The sequence below is a fragment of the Bos indicus genome, chromosome 4 (genome assembly GCF_029378745.1).
Source record: "Bos indicus isolate NIAB-ARS_2022 breed Sahiwal x Tharparkar chromosome 4, NIAB-ARS_B.indTharparkar_mat_pri_1.0, whole genome shotgun sequence".
Taxonomy (NCBI): domain Eukaryota; kingdom Metazoa; phylum Chordata; class Mammalia; order Artiodactyla; family Bovidae; genus Bos; species Bos indicus.
Window position 1 is genome coordinate 49043025 of NC_091763.1, and position 16526 is coordinate 49059550.

The following is a 16526-nucleotide window of genomic DNA, read 5'->3' on the forward strand; positions in this document are numbered from 1 at the left end:
TTTTTAAACTCCACAATATTGTACTAGCTTTGCCAAACATCGAGATGAATCCGCCACAGGCACACCCGCGCTCCCCATCCTGAACCCCCCTCCCTCCCCCCTCCCCATACCCTCCCTCTGGGTCGTCCCAGTGCACCAGCCCCAAGCATCCAGCATCGTGCATCGAACCTGGACTGGCGACTCGTTTCATACACGATATTATACCTGTTTCACTGCTATTCTCCCAAATCTCCCCACCCTCTCCCTCTCCCACAGAGTCCACAAGACTGATCTATACATCAGTGTCTCTTTTGCTGTCTCACATACAGGGTTATTGTTACCATCTTTCTAAATTCCATATATATGCGTTAGTATACTGTATTGGTGTTTTTCTTTCTGGCTTACTTCACTCTGTATAATAGGTTCCAGTTTCATCCATCTCATTAGAACTGATTCAAATGTATTCTTTTTAATGGCTGAATAATACTCCATTGTGTATATGTACCACAGCTTTCTTATCCATTCATCTGCTGATGGACATCTAGGTTGCTTCCATGTCCTGGCTATTATAAACAGTGCTGCGATGAACATTGGGGTACACATGTCTCTTTCCCTTCTGGTTTCCTCAGTGTGTGGGATTTCCCCAGCAGTGGGATTGCTGGATCATAAGGCAGTTCTATTTCCAGTTTTTTAAGGAATCTCCACACTGTTCTCCATAGTGGCTGTACTAGTTTGCATTCCCACCAACAGTGTAAGAGGGTTCCCTTCTCTCCACACCCTCTCCAGCATTTATTACTTGTAGACTTTTGGATCGCAGCCATTCTGACTGGCATGAAATGGTACCTCATAGTGGTTTTGATTTGCATTTCTCTGATAATGAGTGATGTTGAGTATCTTTTCATGTGTTTGTTAGCCATCTGTATGTCTTCTTTGGAGAAATGTCTATTTAGTTCTTTGGCCCATTTTTTGATTGGGTCATTTATTTTTCTGGAGTTGAGCTGTAGGAGTTGCTTGTATATTTTTGAGATTAGTTGTTTGTCAGTTGCTTCATTTGCTATTATTTTCTCCCATTCTGAAGGCTGTCTTTTCACCTTGCTTATAGTTTCCTTTGTTGTGCAGAAGCTTTTAAGTTTAATTAGGTCCCATTTGTTTATTTTTGCTTTATTTTCCAATATTCTGGGAGGTGGGTCATAGAGGATCCTGCTGTGATGTATGTCAGAGAGTGTTTTGCCTATGTTCTCCTCTAGAAGTTTTATAATTTCTGGTCTTATGTTGAGATCTTTAATCCATTTTGAGTTTATTTTTGTGTATAGTGTTAGAAAGTGGTCCAGTTTCATTCTTTTACAAGTGGTTGACCAGTTTTCCCAGCACCACTTGTTAAAGAGATTGTCTTTAATCCATTGTATATTTTTGCCTCCTTTGTCAAAGATAAGGTGTCCATATGTGCGTGGATTTATCTCTGGGCTTTCTATTTTGTTCCATTGATCAATATTTCTGTCTTTGTGCCAGTACCATACTGTCTTGATAACTGTGGCTTTGTAATAGAGCCTGAAGTCAGGTAGGTTGAGTCCTCCAATTCCATTCTTCTTTCTCAAGATAGCTTTGGCTATTCAAGGTTTTTTGTATTTCCATACAAATTGTGAAATTATTTGTTCTAGCTCTGTAGACAGACCTTTGTTGGCAAAGTAATGTCTCTGCTTTTTAATATCCTGTCTAGGTTTGTCATAACTTTTCTTTCAAGGAGTAAGCGTCTTTTTATTTCACGGCTGCAGTCACCGTCCGCAGTGATTTTGGAGCCCAAAAAAATAAAGTCTCCAGCTGTTTCTGCTGTTTCCCCATCTATTTGCCATGAAGTGATGGAACTGGATGCCATGATCTTTGTCTTCTGAATGTTGAGCTTTAAGCCAACTTTTTCACTCTCCTCTTTCACTTTCATCAAGAGGCTCTTTAGTTCTTCACTTTCTGCCATAAGGGTGGTGTCATCTGCACATCTGAGGTTATTGATATTTCTCCCAGCAATCTTGATTCTAGCTTGTGCTTCTTCCAGCCAAGCATTTTTCATGATGTATTCTGCATATAAGTTAAATAAGCAGGGTGACAATATACAGCCTTGATGTACTTCTTTTCCTATTTGGAACCAGTCTGTTGTTCCATGTCCAGTTCTAACCATTCCTTCCTGACCTGCATACAGATTTCTCAAGAGGCAGGTCAAGTGGGCTGGTATTCCTCTTTCAGAATTTTCCACAGTTTATTGTGATCCACACAGTCAAAGGCTTTGGCGTAGTCAATAAAACAGAAATAGATGTTTTTCTGGATCTCTCTTGCATTTTCAATGATCCAGTGGATGTTGGCAATTTGATCTCTGGTTCCTCTGCCTTTTCTAAATCCAGCTTGGACATCTGGAAGTTCACGGTTCACGTATTGCTGAAGCCTGGCTTGGAGAATTTTGAGCATTACTTTGTTAGTGTGTGAGATGAATGCAATTGTGTGGTAGTTTGAGCATTCTTTGGCATTGCCTTTCTCTGGAATTGGAATGAAAACTGACCTTTTTCAGTCCTGTGGCCACTGCTGTGTTTTCCAAATTTGCTGGCATATTGAATGCAGCACTTTCACAGCATCATCTTTTAGGCTTTGAAATGGCTCAACTGGAATTCCATCACCTCCACTAGCTTTGTTCGTAGTGATGCTTGCTAAGGCCCACTTGACTTCACATTCCAGGATGTCTGTCTCTAGGTGAGTGATCACACCATCGTGATTATCTGAGTCATGAAGATCTTTTTTGTACAATTCTTCTGTGTATTTTTGCCACATCTTCTTAATATCTTCTGCTTCTGTTAGGTCCATACCATTTCTGTCCTTTATTGAGCCCATGTTTGTATGAAATGTTCCCTTGGTATCTCTAATTTTCTTGAAGAGATCTCTAGTGTTTCCCATTCTACTGTTTTCCTCTATTTCTTTGCACTGATACCTGAGGAAGGCTGTCTTATCTCTCCTTGCTATTCTTTGAAACTCTGCATTCAAATGGGTATATCTTTCCTTTTCTCCTTTGCTTTTGGCTTCTCTTATTTTCACAGGCTTTTCTATTCTATTTGAAGCCTATTCTAAAGAAAAGGCTTTTCTTCTTTTCTATTTATAAGGTCTCCTCAGACAACCATTTTGCTTTTTTGCATTTCTTTTTCTTGGGGATGGTTTTCTTGGTTAGAAAACTAACCAATCTAATCATATGGACCACAACTTTGTCTAACTCAGTGAAACTATGAGCTATGCCATGTAAGGTCACCCAAGATGGACGAGTCATGGTGGAAAGTTCTGACAAAAATGTGGTCCACTGGAGAAGGGAATGGCAAACCACTTCTGTATTCCTGCCTTGAGAACCCCATGAACAGTATGAAAAGGCAAAAATATAGGACATGGAAAGATGAACTCCCCAAGTTGGTAGGTGCCCACTATGCTGCTGGAGATCAGTGGAGAAATAACTCAAGAAAGAATGAAGGGATGGAGCCAAAGAAAAAACAACACCCAGTTGTGGATGTGACTGGTGATGGAGCAAAGTCCAATGCTGTAAAGAGCAATGTTGCATAGGAACCTGGAATGTTAGATCCATGAATCAAGGCAAATTGGAAGTGATCAAACAGGAGACAGCAAGAGTGAACACTGACATTTTAGGAATCAGTGAACTAAAATGGACTGGAATGGATAAATTTAACTCAGATGACCATTATATCTACTATTGCGGGCAAGAATCCCTTAGAATAAATGGAGTATACAGGCTTCCCTGTCCATCGCCAACTCCCAGAGTTTACTCAAACTCATGTCTGTTGAATCAGTGATGCCATCCAGCCATCTCATCCTCAGTCATCCATCCCATTTTCCTCCTGCCTTCAATCTTTCCCAGCATCGGGGTCTTTTCCAAGGAGTCAGTTCTTTGCATCAGATGGCCAAAGTATTAGAGTTTCAGCTTCAGCATCAGTCCTTCCAATGAATATTCAGGACTGATTTCTTTAGGATGGACTGGTTGGATCTCCTTGCAGTCCAAGGGACCCTCAAGAGTCTTCTCCAACACCACAATTCAAAAACATCAATTCTTCAGTGCTCAGCTTTCTTGATAGTCCAACTCTCACATCCATACATGACCACTGGAAAAACCATAGCTTTGACTAGATGGACCTTTGTTGGCAAAGTAATGTCTCTGCTTTTGAATATGCTGTCTCGGTTGGTCATAACTTTCCTTCCAAGGAGCAAGCATCTTTTAATTTCATGGCTGCAGTCACCATCTGCAGTGATTTTGGAGCCCCTCAAAATAAAGTCAGCCACTGTTTCCACTGTTTCCCCATCTACTTGCCATGAAGTGATGGGACCAGATGCCATGATCTTAGTTTTCTGAATGTTGAGCCTCAGCCAAGTTTTCACTCTCCTTTTTCACCTTCATCAAGAAGCTTTTTAGTTCTTCTTTGCTTTCTGCCATAAGGGTGGTGTCATCTGCACATCTGAGGTTATTGATATTTCTCCTGGCAGTCTTGATTCCGACTTGTGCTTCTTCCAGCCCAGCGTTTCTCATGATGTACTCAGCATATAAGTTAAATAAGCAGGGTGACAATATACAGCCTTGACGTACTCCTTTTCCTATTTGGAACCAGTCTAACTGTTGTCCAGTTCTAACTGTTGCTTCCTGACCTGCATAGAGACTTCTCAAGAGGCAGGTCAGGTGGTCTGGTATTCCCATCTCTTTAAGAATTTTCCAGAGTTTGTTGTGGTTCACACAGTCAAAGGCTTTGGCACAGTCAATAAAGCAGAAGTCAGTGATGTTAGAGATACTGAACAGCCATATGCAAAAGAATGAACCTGGACTACTATCTTGTATAATATACAAAAATGAACTCAAAATGGATTAAAGACTTGAATATAAGACCTGAAACCATAAAACTAGAAGAAAACATGGGAAGTTAGCTCCAAGACATCAGTCTTGATGTTAAATGTTTGGATCTGAATCAAAAAGCAAAGGCAGCAAAAGTGGGACTACACCAAACTAAATAGCTTTTGTGTGCAAAGGAAACTATCAACAAAATGAAAAGGCAACCAACTGAATAGAAGGAAATAACTGCAAATTATGTATCTTATAATGGGTTAATATCCAAAATATACCCAGAACTCAAACAACTCAATAGCAAAAAAACCCAAACAAGGCAGAGGCTCTAATAAGACGTTTTCCCAAAGAAGATATACTGATGGCCAACAGGCACAGGAAAAAATGTTCAGTATCACTAATTATCAGAGAAATGCAAACCAAAGCCACAGTGAGATTTTCCTTCACACCTGTCAGAATGGCTATTAACAAAAAACAAGAAATAAGAAGTATCGGAAAGAGTATGGAGAAAACGGAACCCTCTGTTGGACGGAACACACTGTTGGTAGGAATGTAAATTGGTGTAGCATTATGGAAAACAATATGGAGGCTCCTCAAAACATTAAAAATAGAACTATCACCTATTCCAGTTCTTGCTATTTATGTGAAGAAAATGAAAACACTAATTCAGAAAGATGTATGCACTCCTATGATCACTGAAGCATTATTTACAATAACCAATATATGAAAATAACTTAAGTATCCACTGACAGATGAATGGATAAAGAAATGAGCATGCGCACGCATGTGGGCACACATATACACATGAATACTAATCAGAGATAAAAAGGAAAATCTTACCATTTGTAACCACATGGATGGATCTTAAGGTTATTATGAAAAGTGAAATAAGACAGAGAGAGACAAATACCATTAGAGGTATAGATTCTAAAAAACAACACAAATGAATAAAAACAAAATGAAACAAAAGTCACAGATACAAAGGACAGATTGGTGATTACCAGAGGGGAAGGGGGTTGGAGGTTCAGTGAAATGGATGAAGGAAGCGAAGAGGGTATTTATTGTGGTGATCATTTTGTGGTGTATATGAATATAGAATTATTATGTTGCATATACAGAACTAATATAGTGTTATATACCAGTTTTATCTCAATTTAAAAAATTTCTCATGGTAGGAAGTAGACCTGGCCATGAAAGAAAGCAAAGAGAGAAACAACAAAATAAAGAAAACATGTATTTTAGCAACAAATAGTTTTTAAAAGCAAAGAAAAAAATTTTTTTAGATATTAGATACTGAATCTAAAATTCCAGTAGCTGCTACTTAATTTATTTTCACAGTCTCTGGCAGTTGTATTGAGCCAGGTGCTGTCAAGAGCTAGAAATGATTCTATGATGCTCTGAGTCAGGGAACACTTGGTGAGTTGGGGGTTCTGAATTCTAGGCTCTAACTTGTGGAGACTTTGCCCAAGTCAGTCAGCCTCTCAGGGCCTCAGGTTTCTCATCTGAAGGGGCTGGATGAAAACTGCTATGATCCCTAAAGGGTAGAAAAGTCGATGATTCTGTTAGGTTCACTTTTTGTCTGGCCATTGTGTGTCAGGGTGCTGCTGCTGCTAAGTCACTTCAGTCGTGTCCGACTCTGTGCGACCCCATAGACGGCAGCTCACCAGGCTCCCCTGTCCCTGGGATTCTCCAGGCAAGAACACTGGAGTGGGTTGTCATTTCCTTCTCCAATGCAGGAAAGTGAAAAGTGAAAGCGAAGTCGCTCAGTCGTGTCCGACTCTTAGCGACGCCATGGACTGCAGCCTACCAGGCCCCTCCATCCATGGGATTTTCCAGGCAAGAGTACTGGAGTTGCCATTTCCTTTTCCAGAACAAGCAAATAACATAATAGGCTTCAGTTCCTGCAAGTCCCTTAGATTTTTCTCCTTTTTTCCCCCTCCCTATTTTAAAATAGTTGAGGGAGATGGGGAGAAGGCCAGTCATATGAACTTGAGGCAATTCATATGACGATTTGGAGCCTCAGTTTCATTTTTTTTTTAACTTTTTATTTTGTATTGGGATATAACCGATTGACAAGGTTGTGATAGTTTCAGGTGAACAACAAAGAGACTCAGCTATACATATATGTGTATATATTCTCCCCCAAACACCTCTCCTATCCAGGCTGCCATGTAACATTGAGCAGAGTTCCCTGTGCTATGGAATTCTGGTTATCCATTTAAAATATAGCAGTGTGTACAGGCCCATCCCAAACTCCCTAACTATCCCTGCCCCCTCCATTCTTCCCCCATACCAACAACCATAAGCTCATTCTCCAAGTCTGTGAGTCTGTTTCTGTTTTGTAAGTTCATTTGTATCATTTCTTTTTAGATTCCACATATAACAGATGTCATAGGATATTTCTCCTTCTCTGACTGACTGACTTCACTCAGTATAACACTCTCTAAGTCCATCCATGTTGCTACAAATGGCATTATCTCAATCTTTCTATGCCTGAGTGATATTTCATTGTATATATGTGCTACATCTTCTTTGTCGATGGACGTTCTCTGTCGATGGACATTTAGGTTGCTTCCATGTCTTGACTGTTGTAAACAGTGCTGCAGTGAATATTGGGGTGCATATCTCTTTTTGGATCATGTTTTTCTCTGGATCCGTGCCCCAGGAGTGGGATTACAGGGATATACAGTATCTGTGTTTTGGAGTCTCAGTTTCGTCATCTGGAAATTAGAGGGCTGGATAATTGCTTTCTAAGACTGTTTCTATTCTGACCTTCTCTGTGACTGTGGAAGTTCAGGAATTTGTGTAACTCTGTCTCCCAACTGCAATCTCGGCCCTATTCAAGGCAAGTTGACTGCCACTGCCTAGCTCCTTGGAGCAATTCTAACTCCGCTCCTAGCTGAATAGCCAAAAGCTTAATTGAATATTTAAATGATTTAAACTCAATTTTTTTTTTAAATGCTAGATTGAAGAACTTGAAGGTGTGAAGATTCTGAGATTTTCTAGTCCTATTTTTTATGGCAACGTTGATGGTTTGAAAAAATGTATCAAGTCCACAGTAAGTATTTTATCCCTAGAAATTTGGTTTCTAACCACCTTTGAGACTTCATTCATTTTATAGGTATTTATTTGGCCCTATGCCCTGTTCCCTTTGTACAGGGCATTAATAACTATAACACCCTTGCCCTCAAATAACTTCTAATCTATTAATATTTGGGGACAGGAAAAAACCAATAACAACACATATGTTAAAATTCAGGTAGCAATAATTGTGCTGGACAAAACCACAAGAGATGTCTCCAGGCAGAATCTGAGTAAGTTTCAAAGAGGAAGTGTAGACAGTAAGTGTTAAGATTTCATGGAAGGGAGCGATCCATGTCAGGCTTTGCATGGCAGTTGGGCAGAAGGAAGGAGATTAATGCAGGGGTTTGGGAACTGTGTGAGCTGAGAGGAAAATATGGGAATGTATATTGGGTAAGGGGTGAGGGGCAGTTGGAATAAAGGGTAAAAAGTATAAGTGGGTTATATAAGCAGGGAATTCTGGTCTTGAATTCTATGCTATGCTTTGAAGGTGGAATTTGCCTTTAGATCAGTGTTTTCCTAAGGTTCAAAGGAATGTTCCTAAATTTTGCAACAAGAGGGCTTTGTTATGTTAAGGAAATTTGTTAAGACTTAAAGCTAAAAAGGTTATTTTTTGCTGTGTGTTTTTTTTTTTTTTTTTTTACAGTCTTAGAGTCTTCAATATACTACCACCTTTCCTGAGTCTCTGGAGAAGGAAATGGCAACCCACTCCAGTACTCTTGCCTGGAAAATCCCATGGATGGAGGAGCCTGGTAGGCTACAGTCCATGGGGTCCCAAAGAGTCGGACATGACTGAGTGACTTCACTTTCACTTTCACTTTCCCTGAGTCTCTGGGTGGGTAGGTTAGGGTGGCCTGGTAGTGGAGACCTCCATCAGACCTCAGAATTTCTTTTTTGGCAGGATATAGAAGGGAGTATGGAGAAGGCAATGGTAACCCATTCCAGTACTCTTGCCTGGAAAATCCCATGGACGGAGGGGCCTGGTGGGCTACAGTCCATGGGGCACAAAGAGTCGGACACAACTGAGCGACTTCACTTTCATTTTTCACTTTCCTGCATTGGAGAAGGAAATGGCAACCCACTCCAGTGTTCTTGCCTGGAGAATCCTAGGGACGGGGAAGCCTGGTGGGCTGCTGTCTATGGGGTCACACAGAGTTGGACAGGACTGATGCGACTTAGCAGCAGCAGCAGCAACAAAAGGGAGTAATATCGCTTGAGAAATAGCCTTTCCAGGTAAAAACAGTCATTAATGAGCATTAGAAACCAAATGTTCTAACTCACTTAACATTTATTTCCAAAGGTTGGATTTGATGCCATTAGAGTATATAATAAGAGGCTGAAAGCACTGAGAAAAATACAAAAGCTCATCAAGAAAGGGCAGTTAAGAGCAACAAAGGTAAGGCAGCGTCATCCTTTCCGCTCCCACTCTGAAATTCTCTCATTTCTCAGATGACATTAAAGCAGTTAGATCGTCTAAAACTAAATGTACCCTCTTTGGTACCCAGAGGTGAACAGGCAGATGACACATGTATGTCAGAGAACAGCTGAGTTGTTCTTTTAGGCAAGAGAGAATGGGAAAGAATAAAATGACATCAACAGAGCTCCTTGGAAACACAGGGTGTGATTTATCTTCCTCTTTCATGAAATAAACCTTATTTTTACTGAAAGGAACAAAACAAGTGCTAATTCAATACCAGAAAATTATTCACAATAGAAGACAGTTATAGGTTCATAGACTTTTAGAGCTACGGTATTACCTTTTATTCAAACATTCCTGCCAATATATCTCTTGCCTAAGTTCCATCATCTTCCAGAAATCAAGCATTTCCTGGCTCCACTGCTCTTCCATTTTTCTTCCTAGAAAACATCAAAATTTGGGCTGAGGTAAACCTTATTCCCTAAGAGTTCATCCTCTTGATGTTTTGCTTACCAAGGAACAGTCTATAGGACTATGAAGTCATTTTAGATTAATTGTTGAAAGACATCCCAGCTAATTGGTAATTAAGTTGGCAATGCTTTCTTTGTTTAGAATGGCATTATAAGTGGTGCTGGTTCATCAAATAATGCTTTTGAGCCTGATGAAGACATTGAAAATCCAGAAGAACCTGATATCCCAACCAAGGAAATAGAGATCCAAGTGGATTGGAACTCTGAGCTTCCAGTCAAAGTGAATGTTCCCAAAGTGCCAATCCATAGCCTCGTACTTGACTGTGGAGCCGTCTCTTTCTTGGATGTTGTTGGAGTGAGATCATTGCGTGTGGTAAGGTTCTGATGTTTCAAATTACAGATTTGGAGCTTTGGTAATAGTAAAACAATGTGGGTTTCCTGGTCTTACAGAAGGGTAACTGATTGCACAGGTTCTGTAATTTTTCTAGGGGGATGCTTTTGCAATGGAATGTATTATTAAAGCATGGGTTGCAGAGCTGGACTCCCTGGGCTTGAATCGTGGCTCTTCAACTTATTAGTGGTGTGACTGTGGGCAAATCGCTTAATCTGTCTGTACCTCAGTTTCTCCATCTGAATGTGGGGATAGTGATGGTACCTCCTTCATAGGCTTGTTATGAGGATTAAATGAGAAGAATGAAGAGTGTCTGGCACATGGTCACCTGTCAGCAAGTATTACTGTTTGTTACGTTTTATTTTCCTGAGAATATATATGACATGGAATATGAAAAGAAAAATGGGCAAAATTTAATATTATGTTTTTATCTGTTATGTGAACAGCAGCAGAATGAGAAACACGGTAGGGCTGGAAAAGCCAGGCATTATCAGGGTTAGATCTGCAGGAAGTAGGCCAGACATCTAGGCAGTCAAAGAGCTGAATGAAGAACATGCGGGACAGAAACATTCTTATCAGAAAGCAGGTATGCAAGGTCAAGTTCAGTGATTCCTTTAACAAATAGATGTGCAATGCCTCAGATGTGCCAAGCCCTTGGCTGGGGACCAGAAACTATTAATAATTATGAAGTAGCCATAGTTCCTACCCTCCTGGGACTAAGCGATCTAGGGGGCAAGGAAAATGTTAAATAATCTTTTAAATAACAATTGTATTAAGTGCTCAAAACAGACTAATGAGGTCAACTTGACCAGGAGTGTCAAGTTTAAGTGAAGCTTCATGTAGGTATCAAGAGGATTGGGCAGAAAAGCAGGCAGGGTCAAGGCACCGACAATCAGGTTTATGTAATAATATCAAACTACTCTCAACTGAGGTTTAACTTAGCTGGGGCTTCTTGTTGCTTTCAAATGCTAAAGTGACAATTTTGAAAGCTCCAAACTCTATACTTGCATAGAGGTCTTGATCTTTTTTCCCCAGAAAATTTAAGCTCTGTATGATTATTGTCCATGGGTCTTTTGTTTTGTCCATAGGTCTTCTGTCTTAATTCTTTTAATTCAACTTTTTATTTTGAGATAACTGTAGACCCCCATAAAACTATAAGAAATAATACAGAGAGATCCTCAGTACCACTTACCCAGTTTCTTTCAGTGGTAACATCTTGCAAAACTATAGTGTAAGAGCACAATCACTATACTGACACTGCTACAGTCAAATACAGAGACCCTGGTTTCTAGGCCAGTGTTTACACTTGGTGTCTGGTGGCCGCATATCCACAGCCATATCTCTTCCACTCAGAGACGTAAACTCATACTCTTCTCTCCAACCAGCAGAGGTTGCATTATCCCTTCTTTCCTTCCTTCCTCAAGTATTTATGAAGCTCTTGTGTGCTATCCAGTGCTGGGCTATTGAGCACTGGATGTTGCCACCTCTTGAGACATGGTCTTTTCATCCTAAGCATCATCACTGTATGTTGAAACTTCGGTGGTTTTCCAATTTCCAATAATGAACTTTCTTCAGACTCCTGATTCACCATGAAAGTGTTCAAAGTTTCTCCTGAGCAAGTAGTTGAATGCTACTGAGTTAAAGGCAGGTAAAGTTACTCATTGTTACAAATTCTCCTTTTTAAATTTTTAGATTGTCAAAGAATTCCAAAGAATTGATGTAAATGTGTACTTTGCATCCCTTCAAGGTAAATGCATATATATGTATCTATCTATAAGACTTTTCTTTAAGCCTTTTCTCCTACCTTGGAATGTGAGTACATAATGTCCAAAGGGCTTTTTTTCCAAAAACTATTTTTATTGTGGTAAAAGAGATATAAGACTTTTAGTCAAGAATCCAACTAATTCAGTGGCATTAAGTACATTCACCGTGTTGTGCAATTAATCACAACTACCCTTTCTTGCTTTCTTTCCTTTTTTTTTCTTTTGGTCAGTATAACATTTATTACTGAGATATTTTGCACCATTTGCTTCTGTTTACATCTTTGAGATCCAGTGTGTATTTTACATTTACTGCACATTTTTTGTTGTTGCTGTTGTTATTTTCTGTTTTTTTTTTTAATTGAAGTTTTAGTTGGTTTATAATATTATATTAGTTCCAGGTATGTAGCATAGTGATTTAGTATTTTTTCAGACTATAATTCATTACAGGTTATTACAAGATAATAGCTATAATCCCCTGTGCTATATAGGATTTCCTTGTTGATTATCCATTTTATACTCAGTAGTTTGTATCAATTAGTCTCATACACCTAATTTGTCCTTGTACCAACCTTTTGGTGACCAGGAGTTTGTTTTCTTGCTTTTGAAGCATTTTTTTTTTTTTGATGTGGATCATTTTTAAAAGTCTTCATTAATTTGTTACAATATTGCTTCGGTTGTTTTATGTTCTGGTTTTTTGGCCATGAAGCATTTGGGATCTTAGCTCCCTGACCAGGAATTGAACCCAAACCCCCTGCATTGGAAGGTGAAGTCCTAACCACTGGACTACCAGGGAAGTCCCATAAGTTTGTTTTCTACATCTGTGGATCTGTTTCTGTTTTGCATACACATTCATTTGTATTTTTTTAAGATTCCACATATAAGTGATATCATAAAGCATTTGTCATCCTCTGACTTACTTCACTAAACGTAATATTCCTTAGGTCCATCCACATTACTGCAAGTGGCAGAATTTCATTCTTTTTTATAGCTCAATAATATTCCATTTCATTTATGCCACATCTTTTAATTTAATCATCTGTTGATGGGCACTTAGATTGTTTCCATGCTATTGTAAATAAAACAAGACCTAATTAAACCTAAAAGTTTTTGCTTAGCAAAGGAAACCATCAACAAAACGAAAAGACAACTTTCTGAGTGGGAAAAAATACTTGCAAATTATGTGATTGACAAGGAGTTAATATCCAAAACATAAAGACAGCCACAAAGAACAAATGCTGGAAAGGCTGTGGAGAAAAGGGAATGCTCCTAGACTGTTGGTGGGAATGTAAGTTGGTACAACCACTATGGAAAACAGAATGGAGGTTCCTCAAGAAATGAAAAACAGAGTTGCCATATGATTCAGCAATCCCACTCTTGGGCAAAACTATAATTCAAAACATACGTGCAGCTCTGTGTGCAGCACTGTTCACAATAGCTAAGACGTGGAAGCAACCTAAATGTGCATCAACAGATGAATGGCTAAAGAAGATGTGGTATTAATACATATATACAATGGAATACTATGCAGCCATAAAAAGAATGAGATAATGCTGTTTGCAGCAACATGGATGGACTTAGAGATTATCCTACTAATTGAAGTAAGTCATAGAAAGAGAAGTACTATATGATATCACTTGTGCAGAATCTAAAATATGACACAAATGAAACTATCTACAAAACAGAACGGATTTATAGACATAGAGAACAGACTTGTGGTTGCCAAGGGAATGAGGGGTGGGGAAGAAATGGGTTTGGAGTTGGGGTTAGCATATGCAAACTAGTATGTATAGAATGGATAAACAATAAGGGCTTACTGTATAGCACAGGGAACTATATTCGATATTCTGTTTTATATATATATATATATATATATATATATATATATATATATATATATAAACTGAATCACTTTGTTGTACAGCAGAAATTAACACAACATCGTAAATCAACTATACTTCAATTAAAAATATTTGGAACAAATACAGATAGCTCATACAACTCAATATCAAAAAACCAAACAACCCAATCAAAAAAAATGAGCAGAAGACCTGAACAGGCATTTTTCTAAAGAAAACATATAGATGGCTAACAGGCACATGAAAAGATGCTCAACAGTGCTAATTGTTAGAGAGATGCAAATCAAAACAACAATCATATCATTTTATACCTGTCAGAATTTCTATCATTATAAAGTCTACAGTTAAAAATGTTGGTATGGATGTAGAGAAAAAGGGCACCCTGGTACATTGTTGGTGGGAATGTAAATTGGTACCACCACTGTGGAAAACAATTTGGAGGTTTCTCAAAAAACTGAAAATAGAAGTACCACTGGATCCAACAATTACACTCCTCAGTATATATCTGGAAAAAAACAAAAACACTAATTTAAAAAGATCTGTGTGTCCCAAAGATCACCACAACTATCTATTTTCAAAATTACCATTGCCACAAACAGAAACTCTACCCATTAAACAATTACTCTGAAGGTCTTTTTGAATCCAGAAGGATTACTTCCAACTTGTGTCATAGAGCTGGTAACACCTGGAAACCTATGTCCTCTTAGCAGTGGAGGATCAATGGGGAAAAAACTGTCCTCGGGAGAGCAGAGCTGGAAAATGACTCATATCCCTGAGAACTAGAGGAACTTGCAGGGCACGAATCTGTGTCTGTCGAGGTACAAGTGGTGTATAGGAATAGTAGTGGTTAGACTGAGTTCTCTAGGAGCAGAGCCTGAGATAAGGATTCTAGCGCAAGTGACTTATTAAGGCAGTACACTGGAAAATTCATCAAGAACTGAGGGGAGCAGGATAGGGCAGGAGGAGAAGACAAAGGGATGGCTTCAGAATCTACTTAGCTTGGTTTCACAGGGGAATATCTCAAGAAGAGCACCAGATGGTTTTCTTGAGGCAAGAGCAGTGGGGGGCTGGCCCTTTTACCTCCAGATCAGTCCAGCTGTGGCTGCGGGCCACCCAAGGGAGGGGGTGAAACCTCCTAGGCCTTCTTCAGGCGAGACAGTTCCCATTGGCCAAAGCATGTTCTCCATTGAAGGGTATAGCTGTGAACTGTTAGCAGCCAGACTCACAGCAGCAGGAGAATGGGTTCCCTGGAAAAAGAGAGATGGCTGGGAAACAAGACCATCTATTAATACCACAACCAGTTATGGTGTCACCATTCCGTGTGCTACTGGAAAAGAAACTGACAGAGCAGGATCACATTCTGGAAATGAGAAAAAAAAAAAAAAAGATTCAAAGGAGGAGGTTCCAAAACTTAGCATTGGTTGATGTTGTAAGAATATCTTTTCCTAGAGACTAACTAAACATTATCTTTTTCTTTTGAAGATCATGTGATAGAAAAGCTGGAGAAATGTGGTTTCTTTAATGATAATAACATCAGGAAGGACATATTTTTTATGACTGTTCATGATGCTGTCCTCCATCTCCAGAACCAGGTGAAATCTCAAGAGGTTCAAGATTCCATTTTAGAAACGGTGAACATTGAAACTTTCTACATATGTAGCTTTCCTAAACTACCATGGTTTCTGTAAATGGCAGAAAATTCCACAAACCTAAATTTGAATCCCAGGCCAGTGAAGTTTTTAAGCCACCTGCTTAACTTTTCAGAGCCTCAGTTTTCTCATCAGTAAAATGGGAGTAAAACATTCCCCTTGCTGGGTACATATGAAGATTCAATGGGACAGTTTATAGGAAAGCACCCGGTAGAAACCAGTACATTATTAGTTCCACAATGTGGGGGTTTACTAATATAAGTAGGCAGTAGCTGTACTGACTTTTAAGAAAAAAGGCACCAAATCTTGGATCTTCTATGATTTGTATGTAAATGCAATTTAAATTCTCAGCAGTCTGTAAACTCTTATCAGTTTTTTTTTTCCCTTTGGCCGCACCGTGTGACTGTGAGATCTTAGTTCCCTGACCAGGGATTGAACCTGTGCCCCCTGCATTGGAAGTGTGGAGTCCTAACTACTGGACTGCCAGGAAATTTCCTATCAATGTTTTTAAATAGGATTCATTAGGTCATAAGTGATCTTTGAAGAAAAAAAATTGAAAACCACAAATCATCCTAGAGTTTATTCTCCGAAAAACAGGATAGACTCTGACTTCCCACTGGCCTCCTTATTTTATCATTTTTCCTGTAAAATACCCAGGAGAGTTGAGGATTCTGATGTGCGTCATTGGGCTGGGCCTACTGCTTAATACAAGAATGTCATCTCTCATGGACTGTCTCACAATGAATTTGGGAAACTAAAATGTCTATAAAAATGACAACAATAATAATCATTCTGATAACACAGTCCACTATATTTTAAATTGCTTCCTTTTTTTCTAAAAGTAGGATAAGTAGATTCTTAGTGTAGATTGAAAGTTACTGTTTGAAGTGAAACTAATTTAGAAAACAATAGTACATTATTCAATTCACCTATTGTTAGTAGAAAGATTGTTCTACTTAATGGTGTTGGAGAAAATACTACTTCTAAATACCAAGATGTGGATCTTAAATAAATAAAAAAAAAGGTGCTACACTCAAGATGCTCAGCTTTGAAAAC

General features: G+C 39.0%; 1 protein-coding gene across 1 annotated transcript in view; it reads left to right on the forward strand.

Moving 5' to 3' along the window:
- SLC26A4 (solute carrier family 26 member 4) overlaps nt 1-16526 on the forward strand; it is a 60554-nt gene that overhangs the window by 38903 nt on the left and 5125 nt on the right. Inside the window, exons 14-18 of the mRNA XM_019959564.2 lie at nt 7809-7901; nt 9225-9320; nt 9954-10184; nt 11895-11949; nt 15304-15452. Of these exons, the coding sequence (XP_019815123.1) occupies nt 7809-7901; nt 9225-9320; nt 9954-10184; nt 11895-11949; nt 15304-15452 (624 nt within the window). The remainder of the gene's footprint in view (nt 1-7808; nt 7902-9224; nt 9321-9953; nt 10185-11894; nt 11950-15303; nt 15453-16526) is intronic.